The 19,686-nt window shown below is 40.3% G+C and overlaps 1 protein-coding gene and 1 pseudogene across 2 annotated transcripts in view; both read left to right on the plus strand.

The window, feature by feature from the left end:
• Positions 1–5,447, plus strand: part of PUS7L (pseudouridine synthase 7 like) — a 33,560-nt gene extending 28,113 nt beyond the window's left edge. The window contains exons 8-9 of one of the 2 annotated variants that reach the window (XM_075551851.1): positions 1,719–1,772; positions 2,745–5,445. In XM_075551851.1, coding sequence (XP_075407966.1) covers positions 1,719–1,772; positions 2,745–3,071 — 381 coding nt within the window. In that variant the 3' untranslated portion in view covers positions 3,072–5,445. Of the gene's footprint in view, positions 1–1,718; positions 1,773–2,744 lie in introns of both variants that reach the window. The other variant, XM_075551852.1, reaches the window with a different exon arrangement.
• A 10,363-nt stretch (positions 5,448–15,810) lies between these two features.
• LOC142451092 (M-phase-specific PLK1-interacting protein pseudogene) lies at positions 15,811–16,346 on the plus strand (annotated as a pseudogene).
• The last annotated feature ends 3,340 nt before the right edge of the window (positions 16,347–19,686 follow it).

Genomic DNA, 19,686 nt, shown 5'->3' on the forward strand with positions numbered 1-19,686 from the left:
TCAGCTTTCAACTTCATTGTAAACAAAACAAAAATTCTCACAACCAGACCAATAGGTAACATCAGGAGAAGTGGAGAAAAGATTGGCATTGTCAAGGGTTGGATCCACAATCAGTGCTCATGGAAACAGCAGTCAGGCGATCAAATGACATATTGCATTAGGTACATCTGTAGCACAAAGTGTTGAAAAGCACAAAATTATTGTGCTTCAGCATGGCACAATAATCAACATGTATTTGGATTGACATAAATCTGCTGCTCTAGACTTCTTTAAAGTGTTGGAAAGCACGGATGACAGACACTGGGAACTACGATGCACCTGATCCACGACAAGGAATTTCCATTTGCCACATGTACATGTGACAGTTGGCCATCAAATAAAGAAGACCAAAGAAGAATCAATACATTTGAATTCAAGTGCTGGTGAAGAATATTGAAAGTGCCATAGATAGACTGGCAAAAGAAATAAATTTGTCCTGTGGAAGCACAACTAGAGTGTTCCTTAAAAACAAGGAGGAGAAGATGCCATCGTATGTATTTTGGACATGTTATCAGAAGAGGCCAGTCCTTTGGTGAACTAGAAGTGCAGCAAAAAGAGGAAGACCCCGAAGCAGATGCATTGCCACTGGGGCTGTGATGAGGGGCTCAGGCCTAACGACTGTGAGGGTGGCACAGATCTGGGTATTGTTTCGTTCTGTTGTCCATAGGGTTGCCATGAGTCCGAACAACAACAACAACTCAGGAAATCTCAAAATGTTGTGAAAGACTAACATCTGGAAGTGATCATTCAAAAGAAATCATCACTCATCATGTATTTTTGTTCTGGTTGGACCACATCTGGGATTTTATATCCAATTTTGAATAGCTGTTAACCAACCAGCAAACCCAAAATGAGAAATAAAAGAACATTACTAGTAAAAGTAAGAAGAATTAAGAGGAACGCAAGCAAATGTAGAGGGGATCCAGCCTCTGTATGAATGATGGATGCTGTAGAAAGAGGGAATGAAATCAATCCTGGTGGGATAGTTAGTTGCCTTTACACGTGAGTTCTCTTGTGGAAGAAAGGGCAGTTATTCTTTGACATCCTAGAGCAACGTCACCCAGGCTGAGTGTATCATACATCGCTTCTTCTCCTTTATAACAACTAATACTAGTCTGTGGTTGTAGTGTTTGCAATTGAGTCGACTGTGATTCATAATGACCCCCTGCAACGCTGTCACAGTGGAGCTGCCACCTAGGGATCCTTAGGCTGTCATAATTATAGAAGCAAGTCATCTTGCCATCCTCACCTGGAGTCGTGGAATGGACTTGAATTGCCAAACTTTCCAGTTAGCCAGTGAGCGTTTTCCTAGACACTCTCACAACTCACTGTATTAAGACGCTATTGGATGCAGAGTTGTTTCAAAGGGGCAAAGTTTTGACTCTGCTTCATCATTTAGAAAAATGTTGATGTGGCTGAGATGAAAGCTATCCTCTCAGAGTTTTAAGTCGCCCAGTATTCTTGGTGCATTACAACTTTCATTAACAGGGGTTTAAAGTACCCAAAAAATCATGCTCATTTTTATTGAGTTCATTCTTCCAGAAATATAATGGGAAAGAGCTTGTTTGGGTACACCCATCTTCAACATAAAAGTTGTATTTTTCCAGGACAGAGTTAGGGAATTGATGGACTTTGGAACATGTGGGTACCATCATATTTTTATTTATTTTTATAAACAGGTTCATCTAGTAACTGAAGAAGAGGAATCAGCTAACATTTACACAATAAATCAGGTAAATTTAATGAAAATTAAATTTGGGTCTCAACATAGACATTTACTTCTACCCCAAAATGTTGATCCTAAGTCTCTCTTAAAATATACTTAAATTAATAAATATTTATATATATAGTAAAAAAAAATCCTTCTTAGCTTACAATTCTATGAGATGTGATAGATGTGTTTGTCTAACCCAAACATTGACATAGAACAATTCCATGCCTCCCTAAAATTTCTCCTACCTTGACTGTAGTTAACCTCCCTCCATATCCTCAGCCTCTGATTTATTTTCTGTTCAGATAGTTTGATCTTTGAAACAATGTATTATCAGTACGTCACTGTATTGTCTGGCTTCTCTAACCTAACATCATGGATTTGAAATTTATCCATGTTGTTTGTTTGTATTTTGAGTTTTTTACCTTGTTCCTTTATCCAAGTACCTTTTCAGGTACCGGTCTAGAATAAGTGTTTAGAAATCAAGCATACTGCAATGTGTACTTTTAAGCAGCAGAGAAAATAAATATCATATTTGCTGTTCCTTGTTCACTTCCTTGATTTTGAAGAAGGGAGGATTTTAATTATTCACCAGAATGCCAATTTGTGATTGAGCAGTCAGTTTGGACTATTTTTTCAGAATGTCTACCCTTTACCTTATAGAAAGAATATGCTTCTAGTATTGAATTATTCTTTATAGATTAAGTCTCCATTGACTAAACATACTCAGACTTCTTTGTCCTTCGCTTTTGAATAACAGTGTCTTATCCAATTATGATAGATTTGAATTGAATTGTTCACCTTGGTTATTGTGAGATCCCTGAGTCTAGTTGCTTCTTTTCTTTCCCTAGAAGCATTAAAAATAATGTATTATTCAATAGGATGTTTTAGGGTGATTTTAATACTGAGATTATGACATTTTTTTTATAGACCAGGTCTCAGCCATGTTGTTTATATATATAATGCCTCTCCCACCTCCCTTTCTCTTTCACAGGTGGTTCTTCCAGTGCTTGGGTACAACATTCAGTACCCAAAGAACAAAGTCGGGCAATGGTACCATGAAATACTTAGCAGAGACGGACTACAGTCTTGTAAATTCAGAGTACCTGCTCTGAAATTAAATGCTCCAGGATGCTATCGACAGATACTGAAATATCCTCATAATCTCTCATCCCATCTAATCGATGGGTCTGATGCGAATGTCCAAACAGAAGGGTCTTGCATCAGTGGAGCAACTTTATCTTTATTGATCTCTTTTGATCTGGACTCTTCATGTTATGCTACAGTTTGTTTGCGGGAAATAATGAAGCATGATGTTTAAAACCAACTATTTACCCTTCAAATAGTTATATATATATAGGGTTGTCCCCTTCAAAACATCTTGAATTAGTAATTTAATGCTAGAATGTTCCAGAGGAATGTTGCTAATAAGTGGCAGTATCTGAATGTAAGTTCAGATCTGCCTGACTCCAAAGGGTATGTTCTTGCTATTACATCACAGGTAGTACCCTTTACTCTGTGTCAAAAGCTACAATATTTTGGGACCATTAATAACACACACTAACCCCAAGATAATATTCAAGATAAAACAGTTTACGGAATATTTATATCTCTAGGTCTTTGCTGAAGATGTAGGTGAAATTGGGTTACTGTCTTGTTTGGTGGTCTGGTCGTCTTCTTGGGAGGAGAGAGAAAAAAAAAGAAATTGGGTTACAATGTACGTATATGGTTGGAGAGTTGAAGCATTTTGTTATTTTTCATCACCCTCCTTGTTTTTTAAAATTACTGGTAAGAAAAATAGGCGAGGTGAATTTCCCCATTCATGATAGCTATCCCAAGTGGTCATTACCCCTTAATTCCATCCAATTATATTTCAGATCATAAATCATTACCCTTAGCCATTTCATACCAGTTCAATTTGGAGGAGACCAAGATTGGTTGATACTAGCATAAGAAAGTAAAATTAAAAAATGAGAGAGCCTATCTGCAGTTCAGTATTTGCTTATTGCAGCATATTTGTATATTATGAGAGAAATTAGAAATCATTTCAAAGGCTAGCATTAGCTACCTTAACTAAACTATCAACGTGATGGAAAGACATGTAGTTATTAAAAATGGCAATGAAGATTTTAATATGAGAAAATGCTTCTCCCTCCCTAATAATAATAAACATACATATATACAAGCATTCATATATACATAAACAAATTCAAATATATGAGGGCAGAAAATCCATGGGAAAATTCCATTATCTTTCAATGCTACTTTTCAAACTTTCTGAAGAGTGTGTGTGTGTTTCAGAAATGTGTGGAAATTTTCCATTATTTTTAATTTCATTTTTCCATGAACTCTCTGAAGTTCCCTTCTACATATATGACAAATGTAGTAAATGCACTAGAAGCAGCTTTTGCAAATGGAACGGTCTAGCATGGTGATTAAAAAGCATGGACGTGGAGACAAACTTCCCTAATTTGATCTTTGACTCTGTCACTTATATCAGTTTGTAGATAAAAGCTTGGATAAGAATTTGACACTTGTATGCTGCTTCTGTATCAGCATCTCTAAAATGAAAACAGTAGTATGATGTACTTCATAAGAGCATTCTGAGGCTTTGATGGGTTAATATATGTGAAATAGCTGGGAAAAGTTCTGGACACTTACTGTTAAGTGGTTGCAGATGACGAACTTGAAAGAGAACAGAAGAAAATGAACATGTCATACTGGTGAGATGATGGGTTTGGTGATTTTTCAAAATACGAGTTCCTTTTTTGTCATCTATTTCTAGCATTGAGTCTCAGGACACAAAAATTAGAGATTGTTTCACATTGATTTTTAACAAATGACCTTAAGTCAAACATTTAGAAGATTTTTAATATTAGTGAGAATGTAAAGTAGTGAGACATCAATCATGGAAGAAGCACACCAGCCTGCATGACCCAAGGATTACAAATAATAAAATCCCAATCAGAAGGAGGGAATGGCATCAGAGCTTACATTCTGCATGCCCACTGTGCAGAAGACTGTGGATGGCAGTGGAAGCCCAACGTTCCTTTGCAGAGTTCTCACATGGATAAAGTGTCTGGAGCACCCCCTGAACAGAGCGCAGGGATGTGAAGCGCTTTGCTACCAGACACCACTGTCACGTCCATGATGGCAGGTGTCGTAAGGTTAGAATCCGACCCCTTATCAGTGGATATCCCTTGGACCTATTTTAAAGTTGTTTCAGTTTTTAATAATTTTTGCTTTCTTTTTGATTGAGGTCTTTTTAGTCAGTGTTGTCTTTTTTATCTATATGTTTGTTGGCTTCCTGTCTGTGTTTTATATGATTTTCTGTATATGCGATCCCGGATAGGTAGATGTATAGAGACAGTCACTGCATTGATAATCAACTAGGGGCATGGCAGGGAGGTTGAGGGGAAAGGAGGGGCTCACAACAATGAGTCTGGGAAGAAAATCTTCTGAAATGCATTGTGGTGACGATTGCACAATTATTAATATGACAGAATGATTAATTTGTGTGATATGTGAGGTATATGCCAATAAAACTACTTTTAAAAAAGATAGTCTTCCAAAACATTTGTAATGATAAAAATTAGATTGTATTTAATGTAATCAATTAGTTATATATATACTTAGAAAATGAGTTGTGTACATTATTTCTAAATTATATACATTTATGTTATAAAAATAAATTTTAAAATATGTTGAGTAGCAATTAAAAAATATGAATGCATTAAAATGTGCCATCAGCTATATTGTTCTTATTTCCTGTAGCTGAAGCTATAATTTTAGAAATCTTATATAGAGACATGGATTTATAAGCTTTGTAAATCCTATGGCTATATGTAAGAATTCATCATTTTACATATATCTTGTCACCATGAAACATACTGATACTGTTGATATGGAGAATTATTTTACACACCACTACTCATGGCTATGCTATTCATTTTGGATTTTAAGGACTTTGGTATATATGCTTTGGACCAATTGATGGCAGTCACTCTGATGTTTTGTATCGTGCCAAGCCTTCAGGAGTTTGATTGTTGGATTTGTTTGAATTGTCGGGGTTATATTTGAAACGGAGCAATACTGTTTAAGGATAAGTAACATAAAACCAATTTGGAAGCTGTTTTTGTTGAGATAAAACCACCTGATGTTCTGTGAATTGTATTTCCCTGCCATCGAGTCCACCTGTAGGACAGGTGTCCCGGTGAGTTTCCGAGACTGTAACTGTTTATGAGGGTGTAGAAAACCCCGTCTTTCTTTTCTGTGGGCTGCCTGCTCTGTGCAACAGCTGGTGATTTTGAACTGCTGACCTTTTGGATCACAGCCAAATGCTTAACCACCTTGCCACCAGGAGTCCATTGAGTTGTAATGGATACGCTTATATAACTTTTTAATCAACTAACATTTTTGGGGGGTCTGTTATGCCCATTGATGTACTCTGTTGGTTGGTACTATTTTATGTGTTTTTGAAGGCAAGAAACAGCTGTACTCTGTTGGTAGGTACTATTTTATGTGTTTTTGAAGGCAAGAAACAGCAAGCAGTGTACTGTCTTATTTAAGATCAAACTGATTTTTATAGGCTGGGTTCTCTAGAGAAACAAAACCGATGAAGCATACGTATTTTGAGAGTGAGGGAGAGGGAGAGAGATTTATCCTTAAGGAAATGGGTCACACAGTTGTAAAGACTGGCAAGTCCCAAGTCAATGTGCAGAAACGGCTTGGAAAAGGGTCCAGTCTGACCTATTGTGGCTTCCAGATTGCCACACAGGGCTCATAAAATCACAATTCAGGGGGTTTATTAGGTGAGTTAACAAGTTACCACCAGCTAGGATCAGAGAACAGTCAGGATGTAGTCATTGATCCACATCAGCGCCTCCCCTTAGCCAGCAGGCAAATCTTTCTGGTCCTTCGCCTCTTAACCAAAGCCCCATTTCTGACCTTGAGCTTTCCTATTGCTCCGAGACATGGGTCAGACATACCTCTACTTCTTTCTTTACCTTGTTCTGACACCAACAATTCTGGCACTCTACTTCTATGCTGGGATCCATAATTCATTGCCATGGCCACAATTATGGAGGTTCATTAGGGAAGGTACTAGATAACCAGCAGTAAGGATCAGTCAACAGTAAGGATATAGTCATTGGTCCACAGAAGACCTCTCCTCAGCCAGTAACCAAGTTTCTCTCATCCTCAGCCTCTCAGCCACTTGGTCCCTTGGCCTCTGCCTGTGTGGCCCTGTTTTGTCTGTTGTCATATCTCACAGCCCCATAATCTTCGGGGCTGCTGCTGTTCTGTCTCATGGTTTCCTTACCTTGGCCTCCAGTCTCAGCCCAGCCCGTTTGGTCTCTCCCAGAGTCTTCATGCCACAGTCTCTGGTGCCTCTGGCCCTGGCTTCCACCACTGCAAACAGAGATCTCGCAAGTGTGCTTTTGATGCTCCTGGGACTTTTTTTTTATGTTTTGGTGATGAATGGGTATGATGGAAGGGTGGGTTCTGTCTTTCAGCCGACCATCCCCCAAGGAAGCAAAAGGTGTAACTTGGTTCACAGCACTACTAAAGTCAAGACTCAATCCCACCTGAAACCTGTCTATTAGCATAGCAAAGAAACTCACAAACAGATTCACTACCATACAGACCCTGTAGGACAGGATAGAACTTCCCCTGTGAATTTCTGAGACGGAATCTTTTGAGTAGAAAGCCCTGTTTTTCTCATGGAGCCGCTGGTGGTTTCAAAATGCTGACCTTGAAGTTAGCAGTCCAGTATGTAACCACTATACCACCATGTTACAGAGAAAGCCCTTGAAAAATGGGATTATAGTCACAGGCATAGAGTCCAGGATTATATTACATCACACAAGGATTTGAGGCTAAAGGGGCCATAATAATTGACTATATCTCAAATCCCCTGTGTTTGTGTTGCACACACCCTATTTGCGTAGCCCCAAGCAATCATTTGGTGGGATTACAGAGACATGGATCAAAGACTGATATTAAGAAATATCACTCTACCATACTGTGTATTTGGTTTCTAACTAGCAGCATCTCCTGACTCACATAGCTGTAGGAACTGGAGTATACAGAATCAGCAACAAAGATGACAGGCTGCTGGCTCATGGGTTGTTGGGGTCAATGCATTCCAAGATCAGTGGGTAAGGTAGTCGACAGCTGGCTCACGGGCTGCCTGCACAAGTCGATGAATTCCCAGATCACATGGCTGTAAGATATGAGATGTAGGATCCAGAGCAAACAAGTGGAGTGGATTCAAACGTTCATGGAAAAATCAAATGGAAGGAAAGGGAATTAAAAAATAAAAACTTAAAAGCCCCTTTGTATATAGGCACAGGCTACACCCCTGAGGAAGCTCTGCTTACAACTGGTTGAATAATCACATCATGGGGAGTGGTTACATCATTACATAACTCATAACTGCCAAACTCCTTAGAATCTTTGCCCAGCCAAGTTGGCTCACAAACCTACCCATCACAGGTGATATGTGGTTAAACTTGATTATGTTTCCTAAGGTAGTTGTATTTTATTCTACCTAATATTTCCCTTCTGAAAAGTTTTGATAGAATATACTGTCTACCAATTTGATATCACTTACCATCAATTAATGGACATTTAGTTTTATTGAGTAATACCTTGAGAGACATTCTTGGGTTGATGATAGCAACACAGAAGGTCCTTTCATAAATCCTCAAATAATTTTGAGGATTTTACCAAAAATATTTTGGGATTTGTATCACAATGATATAAAAATCATTATACATCACAGGAGATTATAGTCAAAAGTATGTGCGCAGTACTAAATATTGAAAAAGCATGGTACGAAAGTTGCCCCTTTTCCTTTCCACTGAAAAGACTCTGACCAAGAAAGCGTCCCGGTGAGTGGAACTCTCCTGTTCCTGAATTGACTTCTGCAGAGCCTGCGCTCCCGGTCTGCTCTGAGGGCAGGCGGTCATCTCGGCGCCGATCCAGCACTTCACTGAAGCGTGGAGCGCCAAGCCCGCAAACGAAGACAGGTCTGCAGCCTCCACGATTCAGGCCGCTGCGTGGTTAGCAACAACCAGGCAGTGGTCTTGGCTTTTAGAAAATGGGAGGAAGGTTGATGGAAAAGAAACAAATGCTAAATAAGGAAAATTCCCTTTATAGGAGAGACTCAATTTAAAGATAATAAGTAAATATTAGTATAGATATCAGTAATCAAGATGGCAGTAAACAAATTATTGAACTTTGGAAAATAATCCAAAACCATCTGAGCCCAATCCATAATCTACTCTGTCACCAGGTTCCTTAGTTAATGTTAACAGTTAATGCTGTTTTATAATGTTCTCTGATGTACTTTGTACAATTGAATTGTTAATGTCTTTGTCTTCATTTCTGATCTGATTTTATTTTGGTAGACTGCAATAAAATAACTCATACTATTTATAAATCTGGAAATCCAGCATTTTGCTCAAATTGGAATCTTTTAGAAAGACCTAAATCATTGTTTCCTAGTATTTTTCACCCAAGAACTACCAGTAAGACACGAAAAGAAATATCTTAATGCAAAAGTTTCTTCCATGGATATTGCAAATAAACACAAAACTCACTGCCACTGAGTCAATCCCAACTCATGGCCCCATAAGAGAGAGTTGGACCTCCCTGTGGTTTTCCGAGCCTATAAGTCTTCATGGGAAGAGAAAGCTTCATGAGGTGCAAGTGATGATTTGGGGTCGCTGATCTGTGTTTAGCAGCCCAATACATAATCCATTGTGCCACCAGGGCCCCAGTATGAATGTAAGTGGAGGGAAAGAGCTTGGATGAAAATAAGGGAAAATGAGAGAAATTGGACTTTCTTCCACTCTGTTCACTTCCCAAGTGTTTGAATTTCTAAGCAAGGCTATATCTGTGTGCTAATGCCATACATAAAGCCTCCAACGCTACCACATGTCTGTCGAAGAAGAAGTAGGGGAATTTGGGGATTATGATTGCATTTGTTCAGAATGGATTTGGAGGTTCCTGGCAAGATATTGCCAGGGAGACAAATTTAGGCATCATATTTTTTAATAGCACCAATGACAATCAATATGAGGAGGCTTCAAAAAGTTTGTGTAGAAATTCCATTACCTTTGATTTTCCACACATATTTTGAAGACTGTCTAAATATGGTTTGAAAACTATACTAATGATTTTGCTTTTCAATTTCAGACAGACTCTGCCATATGGTGTGATTTTAACTTTTTCCCCCTAAGCTCTTCAGTCTTCAGTAGACCAACCTACCAAATCAACAACAACGATTGAGTGGATGCTGACTCCTGGTTTCCAAGGCTATCAATCTTCACTGGGCAGATGGTTGCATCTTTCTCCCATGAAGCCATTGGCGGGCTTGAGCCCCGACCTTGGCTAGTAGTTCAAGGCTTATCGGACAGGGCAGCAGAGTTCCTTTCAATCAGCCACAGGTAATGGCAAATACATGAGTGATGACCACTGGCTGCCCGAGACCTCTCGACAGTTTTGGAAAACGAAGGCTTTGAGTACTTGACCGAAGACGTGACATTCTCATTTGCCGCCTCTGAAGGTGAAAGTTGGACAATGAATAAGAAAGACCAGATTGCTGCATTTGAGTTATGTCGCTGCTGAAAAATACTGAAAAGACCCTGGACGGCCAGAAGAATGAGCCAATCAGCCTTGCACGAAGCCTTAGAAGTGAGAATGGCAAGAGCTCGTCTCGTGGAAATAACCATCATGTGTGGTAAAGTAGAAGGTCGATAAAGCAGAGGAAACCCCTCAAAGAGATGGACCGACACACTGGCTGCAACAACGGGCTCAGACACCGCAAAGGTGAGCATGGCCCAGGATTGGGCCGGGTTTCCTTGTGTGGCCCACAGGGACTCTGCGTCGCAACTGGATGACGGTCCCAACAGTGAATCACGGGAAGGGGCTCTGTGCAAGCGGCTATGTTAGAGATGGTATAAATATTAATCCTGTCTCTGAAAGATTAACAGCTTCTGTCCTTTACCATCCAGTGCAAGTTGAAATCTCATCTGCACAAAGATTGAGGAGACTAAATGGCTGAGGGAAACAAGCAGCATTCTCACTGGGCCTGTGGCTTACCAGCAAGAGGGTACTCACCCCCTCCTCACGCACGGCTGACAAGAGCGGTTCTGAGCGCTGGCAATGTCTCATTAAAATATGCTTTGCATATTCACACTAAATGCTGCTTGCTGTAGAGCTGCCAGCTTAAAGAATGGGAAATGATGATGGTGGAGTTAATTTATGTAATTTCAGCATGGATTGTTGGGAATACCTGTGAGTAAAGAAAATGACTCTCATCTTAAGCAATTCGTTTTCTCAGCAACACTGACACAGAACCGAATTTACTCTGCCTGTGTACATAAATAAACTCTTGCTTATGGGAAGAAGTCAGGTGAGCCATGAAATTATCTAAATTTAGATACCCTGGAAAATGCTATGAAATATAAGGTTAAGTTGTCTTTTCTACGTCTCCTTAATAAACTCCCAACCTGACTACCATTGCAGAAATAAAGTCTCTGTTACAAGGAGGGCATTGAGCCATGACGCCAAAACAAGAGGTGTTTGGTTGTTATTCAAAGGGAGAGACCAAGGAAGTGGTCACTCCTTCGCTGCGGTGCTTGGACAGCAGAAGTGGGTGGTCATGGAGCAGAGGAGACACAGTTCTTTATGGCTGCATTGCAAGTCACCCTTTTCTGGCACTTTCCCACACTGGCTAAGTGAGGGTCCTAAATGGTTACAGATAATAGGTTTTTATTTTTCAAGTGAGTATGTGCTTCTATGTATTTGCATCTAAATTAAACATATGTTTGGTTGTAGATCGCCTCAGCAGTTACTCTTTTTGTTGTAAATGTATCACACAAATGTTGCCAGTTCAGCTTTTTACAGATGTTTAATTTACTAACAACAATGACAGTAATAGTTTTTTATTTCCCTCTCCTTAGCTGATTACTATTTACATTCCTTCATTATAAAGGATTAACTAGTGTTCTTATCTGGAAAGGGAAGATGACAGTTATGTTTCTAAATTATTGTTTCTTTGGATTACAATAGAATTGAATTTTTGCATATGATTTTTTAAAAGACACTAAAGCGCATTTTCCCATTGAACATCTAAAGGGAACCTACTATATTTTGAGGATGTGTAAACAATAATAGTGCAGTCTTCCCATTTAGGAATGAAAAATAATTCCATGAAGCAATATATTCTAACTCCAGGGACCAGGTTCTTAATGGATTGAAACAGTAACAAGAAATAAGCTTCATAGTAAAGCATTTGACCATTGTGTTTATGATCAGATCTTCCCTCATAGTTAAGACTGAAATAATTTTCTAGCTGAGTGGTCTCTGTTCTTCATAACAGCTGATTGATCTTGCAGACTAAGATTGATTATCTTTCTAAAAGCAGAAATTTGATTTTGTCAGTGTTTTAAGGCTACGATGCCTTACTAGTTGAGTAGCTTCTCAGAAACTGTGGGATTAAACCCTGAACTCCTCAACATAGCACAAGCAGGGCTGCACAGTAGGGCTCCAATTTTTCCGTCAAGTGCCATTGGCTACCACGCCAAAGAATTTACTCTGTTTCAGCTCTCCTTGTACTTTCCCAAGAATAGCAAGTTGTCACATGCTAGTACACACATACCTATAGTTCGGCTCAATCTTACATTTCTATTGGCTGAGATGTCCTCTGCTTCGTTTAAATGTCTTGTCTGTGAAACCTGTGTTCCCATGGTGCCTTGTATTTGTGTCTCTAGTTTCATTGCCCACGTCACTTTACACTTAAATACCTGACTCCTCTATTAGGAGCTGTGCGAGAGCACTGATTGCCCTCTGTACCTTAGGCATTCTGCTGTGCTTGACATGTTATGGGCTTCATAAATGCATAGTGAACAAAACTTCACAAGTGTCTTTGGTAAGCATGCATTTTAGGAAGTTTTAAAAAAATAGTCCTTTTCCTCCCAAAGTTGGCATGGTAGGATTCATTCACTTTGTATTATAATGCCCTGCTTTTACACGCATTCCCTACATAACAATGACAGCAACAAAAACACTGACTCATAGCAACCCTATAGGTCAGGGCCAAACCGCTCCGGTGGGTTTCCAAGACTATTAACTCTACCAGACTAGCAAGCTTTCCTTCCTCCTGTGCAGTCGTTGGTACTTTCATTAACCTGCTGACCTTGCCCATAGCAGGCCAGCAAACAGCCAACACACCACCAGGGCTTTAGCTAGAGGGATAGAAACAACAACAACAACAACAACAACAACAACAAAGGTGCGACGGCATCTCAGCCCAGCATCAAGAGCAAAGTTCAAGACAAAACAATGCATGTTGGTGAGGGTGTGGGTGGAGAGGCTGGAGCCAGTATCTGTCTAGTGCTAAAAGGATGATCCAATGGGGCAGCCACTGAGAAAAGTGGCTTGGCACTTCCTTAAAATGTTGGCAACAGAAATACCATATAACTAAACAACCCCACTATGCTGTCCATGTCCTAAAGAAATGAGAGCGCTGGCATGAACGTGCACGCTTCCGTTCTTTGCGGCACTGTTCCCAATAGCAGAAAGGTGGAAGCCCATCGGGGAAAGGATGGATAAACAAGCTATGGTACGGACACAATGGAATACTACTCACTGCCAAAGCATACGAGGGATCTCTGAAACACTTCGTGGCATGAATGAATCTGGAGGACATGATGCGGCTCATCGTAAAATAACAGGACAGAGATAAATTAAGGAAGAGACTGTTGAACATAAAGGAATGTCAAGGGCTGCCAGGATCCACCAAGAGCTAGGGCATTCTTCTGTAAAGCCTTCCGAGTACATGGCCTTGATTGGGACTTCTACAGGGTCACTCAAGAAGCCCTAATGGCGCCATGACTGGACTGCTAACTTCAAGGTCAGCAGTTTGTAACCACCAGCCACTCCAAGGGAGAAAGAGAAAGCTTTCTACTCCCCTAAAGGGCTGAAGCCTTGGAAGTTCACGGGAGCGATTCTGCCCTGTCCTAACGACATGAGGAGTAGGAATCGACTTGACTGCAGTGAACCGGGAGTGAGGTAGGGTGACTATAGGTCAGAATCTATTCAATGGAAGGGAGTGAGCCTCCAGGACTGTGAAGAAATAACGTTCGTTGGTTTAAGCCATCCGGTTTCTTCCAAATGATTACAGCAGCCCTGTAATTCAAACTACTATATAGAATATAGTCTTTTACTACAATACAATTCTGCCAGAAGTCAATGACAGAAAGATATTAATATATTTGGAAATGAAGGGATAGACTTTTACATAAGCCACAGGTCAAATAAATAAGTCATCTGAAATGATAAAATATCATGAACCGAGTGATATAAAATACTACACATCAAACCATGCCGTGTATTTGAAGCCACATAGAGCGGTCGATTCAACTTGTCAATAACGATGGTAGAAAAGAAGTGAGGTTTCCATTACAGCTGTTAGAAACAGGCATTACAATCCACCACATGAGCTGTGAAGCTCCTGGGTGCTACTCACTGGCAGGATGAAGAACATTGTCTTTGCAGAAGATGTTATGCCAACTGTCCTGGGTGTCCCTGTGAGATTAATGTCTAGCAGCACATTCCCTCCAGATGTTTCGTTATGTCTAGGAAGTGTCCACTTATCTACCCCTGGTATGTTCTACAACATTCATGAATTTATTTGCAGCACATATAAATACACATGTAGGAATATCCTCTGTCAAAGCTATATATATATATACATATATATATATATTTGTGGATAAGCAAGCAACCATCTAATGTGCAGCTATTGGTCTCTCCTCATTCTGAGCAAAGAACAAAATCAAACACATAAAAAACAATTAGGCCAAAGGACTAATGGACCAAGTGAAGCTGGCTGCTACTGCTGACCATCTGAAAGGGATTGCACTAGGAGGTGCTATATAGAATGGTCCGAGAGACCGGGGGAACTCCTAACAGTATGGCTCTTAGAACCCTTTGGGCTTGAAATTGAACTTGCCACCTTGCCTCAACTTTCAGTCAACCTACAGACAAAGAGGCTTTCAACTTTAAACATTACAATGTCTTAAAACAATATTTTATGAAAGAGATCAGGAGTCCAATCTACAGAAAATCTGAATTATCATGCTATACTTACTGTGCTAAAAATAGTTGATCAGACCTTATCATTTACTACTTTATTAATCCTTTAAACATCTGCCAAAACTATTATTTGTGGACTTACAGAATGCCTCATCCATCACCATGGCATCCCACATAGCATTGCTTCAGATCAAGGAACTCACATTACAGCAAATACAGTGCGGCAATGGGCCCATTCCCATGGAATCCACTGGTCGTATCATGTTCCTCATCATCCTGAAGCTGCTGGCTTGATAGAACGATGGAATGGGCTCCTGAAGACACAATTATGGCGCCAACTAGGTGGCAACAACTTGCGGGGCTGGGGCAATGTTCTCCAGGAAGCTGTATACGCTCTAAACCAGCGGCCAATATATGGTGCTGTGTCTCCAATAGCCAGAATTCATGGGTCCAGGAACCAAGGGGTGGAAGCTGGAGGGGCACCACTCACTATTACTCCTAGTGATCCCCTTGCAGCATTTTTGCTTCCTGTTCCAGCAACCCTGTGCTCCTCAGGCCTGGAGGTCCTGGTCCCGAAAGAAGGAACTCTCCCACCTGGAAACACAGTACGGATTCCACTGAACTGGCAGCTGAGAATGCCCCCTGGCCACTTTGGGCTTCTCATGCCTTTGGATCCACAGGTCAGGAAGGGTGTCACTGTACTAAGTGGTGTGATCGATCCTAATTATCAAGGAGAAATTGGACTGGTGTTACATATGGAGGTAAAGAAGAATATGTCTGGAATCCAGGAGATTCCCTAGGCTGACTCTTAGTGCTACCATGCTCTGTTATTAAAGTAAATGCTAAGGGGGGACTGTTTTGGTACCAGGCTACCAAGGCTCCGTGAAAGATGTCTCCTCTGGACAGTTCCAGCGGGAGAGCGCGGCCGTGAGGACTTCGTTCTCCGTTCCGATATGCACCGGCCGAATTTTAGACCTCCGGGACGCCCGCCTTACCCTGGCTGGCTCCGGGGTAGGCGGTTGGGGAAACGGGAGCAGCTTCCGAGGTACTCCCGGCAGTGGAGGACCGAGGCCGCCCTCCCCGCGAGACGGCTACGGGGAGTCCGCACCACACGCCGCCCCGGTCGAGGCCCTTCGGGAGCAATCACTCTCCACGACAAGGCGGCAGCTTCCCAGGAGGCCGGTTCGGATCCCCGTCCCCTGGCGGCTACCCTGGCTCTTACTCCAAGTCCCCCGCGGGGTCCCAGAAGCAATTCGGCTACTCACCTGGACAACACCATACCCACCAGGACTCTCCAAGGACATCTACACCATTTGGATCTGGACCTGGTAGACAAAAAAGAAAATCTAATGAGGTAGAAAGCTATTTTAAGCCTTCAATGCTTGAAGACCCGTGGGCTGACCTAGAACCAGTATCTGTTGCAGATATAAGCCAACAGTAAGCCAATACTGAAACATTCACGGGCAAAACAGGAAGATACTTTTGTTGACATTTTTGAAATTCACCTAGAAGATGCCTCTATCCAGAACATCTTGGACAAGAAAGTGTTGCGACTTAACTTGAATCATGAGCCCTCTTTGTGACTAGTCAACCCCATGCCTTTCAGATCCACTTGGTCTAGTGGGACAAGAATATTTCAGGTGGGAATCCTAAGATGATGACTTGATATCCTCATGATATAAAGCATTATTGGTAATAGAGAAAAAATATGGTAAGGTAGTTTGTAATATTTGCCTTTTTGGTGTTGGTGCCACATTTTGGAATATTTGTAATTTCCATATATTTAAACTTTGATTATATAATGGGCATGTATCTTTTAATGTTTCCTGAGCATTTTGAAACAAACATGTTTTCTTTCTTTAAAAAAAAAAAAGTAAATGCTAAGTTACAGCAACCCAATCCTGACAGGACTAATAATGACCCAGACCCCTCAGGAATGAAGGTCTGGGTCAATCCGCAAGGCAAAAAACCACAGCCAGCTGAGGTGCTTGCTGAGGGCAAAGGTAATACAGAATGGGTAGTAGTAGAAGGTAGTTCTACCTATCAATCACGACCACATGACCAATTGCAAAAGCAAGGTTTGTAACTGTCAGTGTATTTTCTTTTTATGTGATTATTGCATAACTTTCCTTTGTTCAGGTATGATATATCAGATACAATTAGACTCAGTGTGTTTTCATTTATATGTATGATATATGATTGATGATAAGTGTAAGTGTTATTTCATCAATGTCTAGAAATTATATAAGTATACATAGCTAAAGAATTGTGTACAGGTGCCAGGTTGGCAAGGGGTGGATTGCAATAGTTTATTGTACCGGCCTGGCCGATGAACACAAGTGGGATAAACTGAAGGATGGAGAGATAAATGGATAAAAGGTGAGCCTCGCCTTTCTTGTCTCTCACTCTTTATTTTTATTTTTTTAAACATTTTATTAGGGGCTCATACAACTCTTATCACAATCCATACATATACATACATCAATTGTATAAAGCACATCTGTACATTCCTTGCCCTAACATCAGACCAGTGTGCGGCTGCCTTGCTTGTTCTGTGCCTCAGTTTAAAGGGTACACTACTTGTGGAACGCCTAGCCTGTGGACTGTTTTGCTGTAAATTGAGGTCCCTTTAAGCCCACATGATTGTAAGGTACATCTCTGGAGCTGGGGACCGACAGTTGGTGACAGTTGGTGACTTGCCTTGCTGTTTGCTGCCTGGGTATATATAGCCCAGCTCTCTCTACAGAGGAGGAACAGGTGGACCTCAAGACTTAAAGGACTACTAGTGTCTCACTGCTTTAAAATTTATAATTTAACTGTTCATTTCTTGTATTATGTATCTATCTATCTGTATATAATTTAATGGTTCATTTCTTGTGTTATATATCTATTATATATATATATATATATAATTACTAGCAATCTGGTTTTGTCTCTCTAGAGAACCCTAACACAACATTGTTTTAGATTTAGACAATAACTTACTTTTCTTTGTGTTACAAAATTTTGAGATGGGACCTACTAAAAATGGATCAAACTGAGCAATAAATTCAAGCAACTCTCCACATTTATATTTTGTGTGGGCCTAAACACTTTATTTCTTCATTAAAAAAGATAGTCTACATTTGGCAATTGTTATGACTACAAAAATTTATTGCAAACAGCTGTTCAATACTGACATTCTTTATGAATTTGTGTTTCCAGGTCATGAGTTATGCCAAGATCATGCCTTTGGCTTAAATAGGAGAACAAATAATCTCTGTGCAAGGAGCTATTATCATGCTTATCAGTCATATTTGGGTTGCACGCATTGTGAAATCCATCCATAGCAATCAAGTATTAAATGTTTTAGCACAAAAGTTTGCATACACTGCAAGTCACAGAGCCAGCTGATGGAGAATACAGCAACCTCTCCAGTTGATACCAGCCACCATTAGTGCTGCACCCTAGAAATATACTCTGGCTGCAAATACTCATGTGTTTTGGCACACATTTTCAAATGGTCTGCTGTGATGCTGACAATCAATTGGTTGTCTTTCAATCTGATAACTTACATTATTAGTGGTAAAAAACCTTCCACAAAGCAGGATCTGCATTTCTATCATTTATGTGGTCTAGAGATGTGACCACTGCATATTCTAAAATGTTACATGTTTTAAGATCAATATTCTGTTTTATGCTTTATGTTTCAAACTTAGACAATTCTGTTTACTCCAGGCACCTTCAAATTAAAAAAAAATCTTTTTTTTACCCTAACCCTAAAAAAAAATTCATTTCATTGTAGGCTCTTATAGCTCGTATCACAATCCACACACACATCCATTGTGTCAACCACATTTGTACATTTGTACATATGTTTTCAGCATCATTTTCAAAACATTTTTTTCTACTTGAGCTCTTGGTATCAGTTCTTTCCCCCCAAGCCACCCTCATGAGCCCTTGATAATTTATAGATTTTTTTTTTCATGTCTTACACAGACCACTGTCTCCCTTCACCCACTTTCTGTTGTCCATCTTCCTGCCCAGGGGTTATATGTAGAGCATTGTGATCAGCTCCCTATTTCTCCCCTGACCTTCCCCTATCCCTCCTGGTATCACTACTCTCATTATTGGTCCTGCGGGGTTTATCTGTCCTGGATTTCCTGTGTTTCCAGCTCTTATCTGTAGCAGTGTACATGCTCTGGTCTAGCCAGATTTGTCAGGTAGAATTGAGGTCATGATAGTGATTGGGAAGAAGCATTAAAGAACTAGAGGAAAGTTGTGTGTTTCCTCGGTGCTATACTGCACCCTGACTGGCTCCTTTCTTCCTTGTGACCCTTCTGTAAGGGGATGTCCAATTGTCTACAGATGGGCTTTGGGTCCCCAATCTGTGCTCCCCCTCATTCACATCAATATGATTTTTTGTTTTGGGTCTTTGATGCCTGATACCTGATCCCATCGACATCTATCTCATGATCACACAGGCTGGTGTGCTTCTTCCATGTGGGCTTTGTTGTTTCTCAGCTAGATGACTAGATAAAATCAATCCATTTGTTAAATGAAATCTGAAGGAAAATACAATTTCTACTATATAAATATTCACTTAATTAATTTCCTTGAGGATCTACTCAATTCCTTTACATGGAGATTCATAAATATTCTGATAGAATATAAATATAATGCCCTGATAAATGCCCTTTGTTGCTTTTCTTGGAAGACAAATGTAGAAGCATAATTAATTGCTGCAAAACAAACATATTTTGCACACTAAAAAAGTGTTGAGGGTGAGTGGGTTGGAAAGGGGGAACTGATTACAAGGATCCACATGTGACCTCTTCCTTGGGAGAGGG

Source organism: Tenrec ecaudatus, chromosome 6 (genome assembly GCF_050624435.1).
Source record: "Tenrec ecaudatus isolate mTenEca1 chromosome 6, mTenEca1.hap1, whole genome shotgun sequence".
In the NCBI taxonomy this organism is placed as follows: domain Eukaryota; kingdom Metazoa; phylum Chordata; class Mammalia; order Afrosoricida; family Tenrecidae; genus Tenrec; species Tenrec ecaudatus.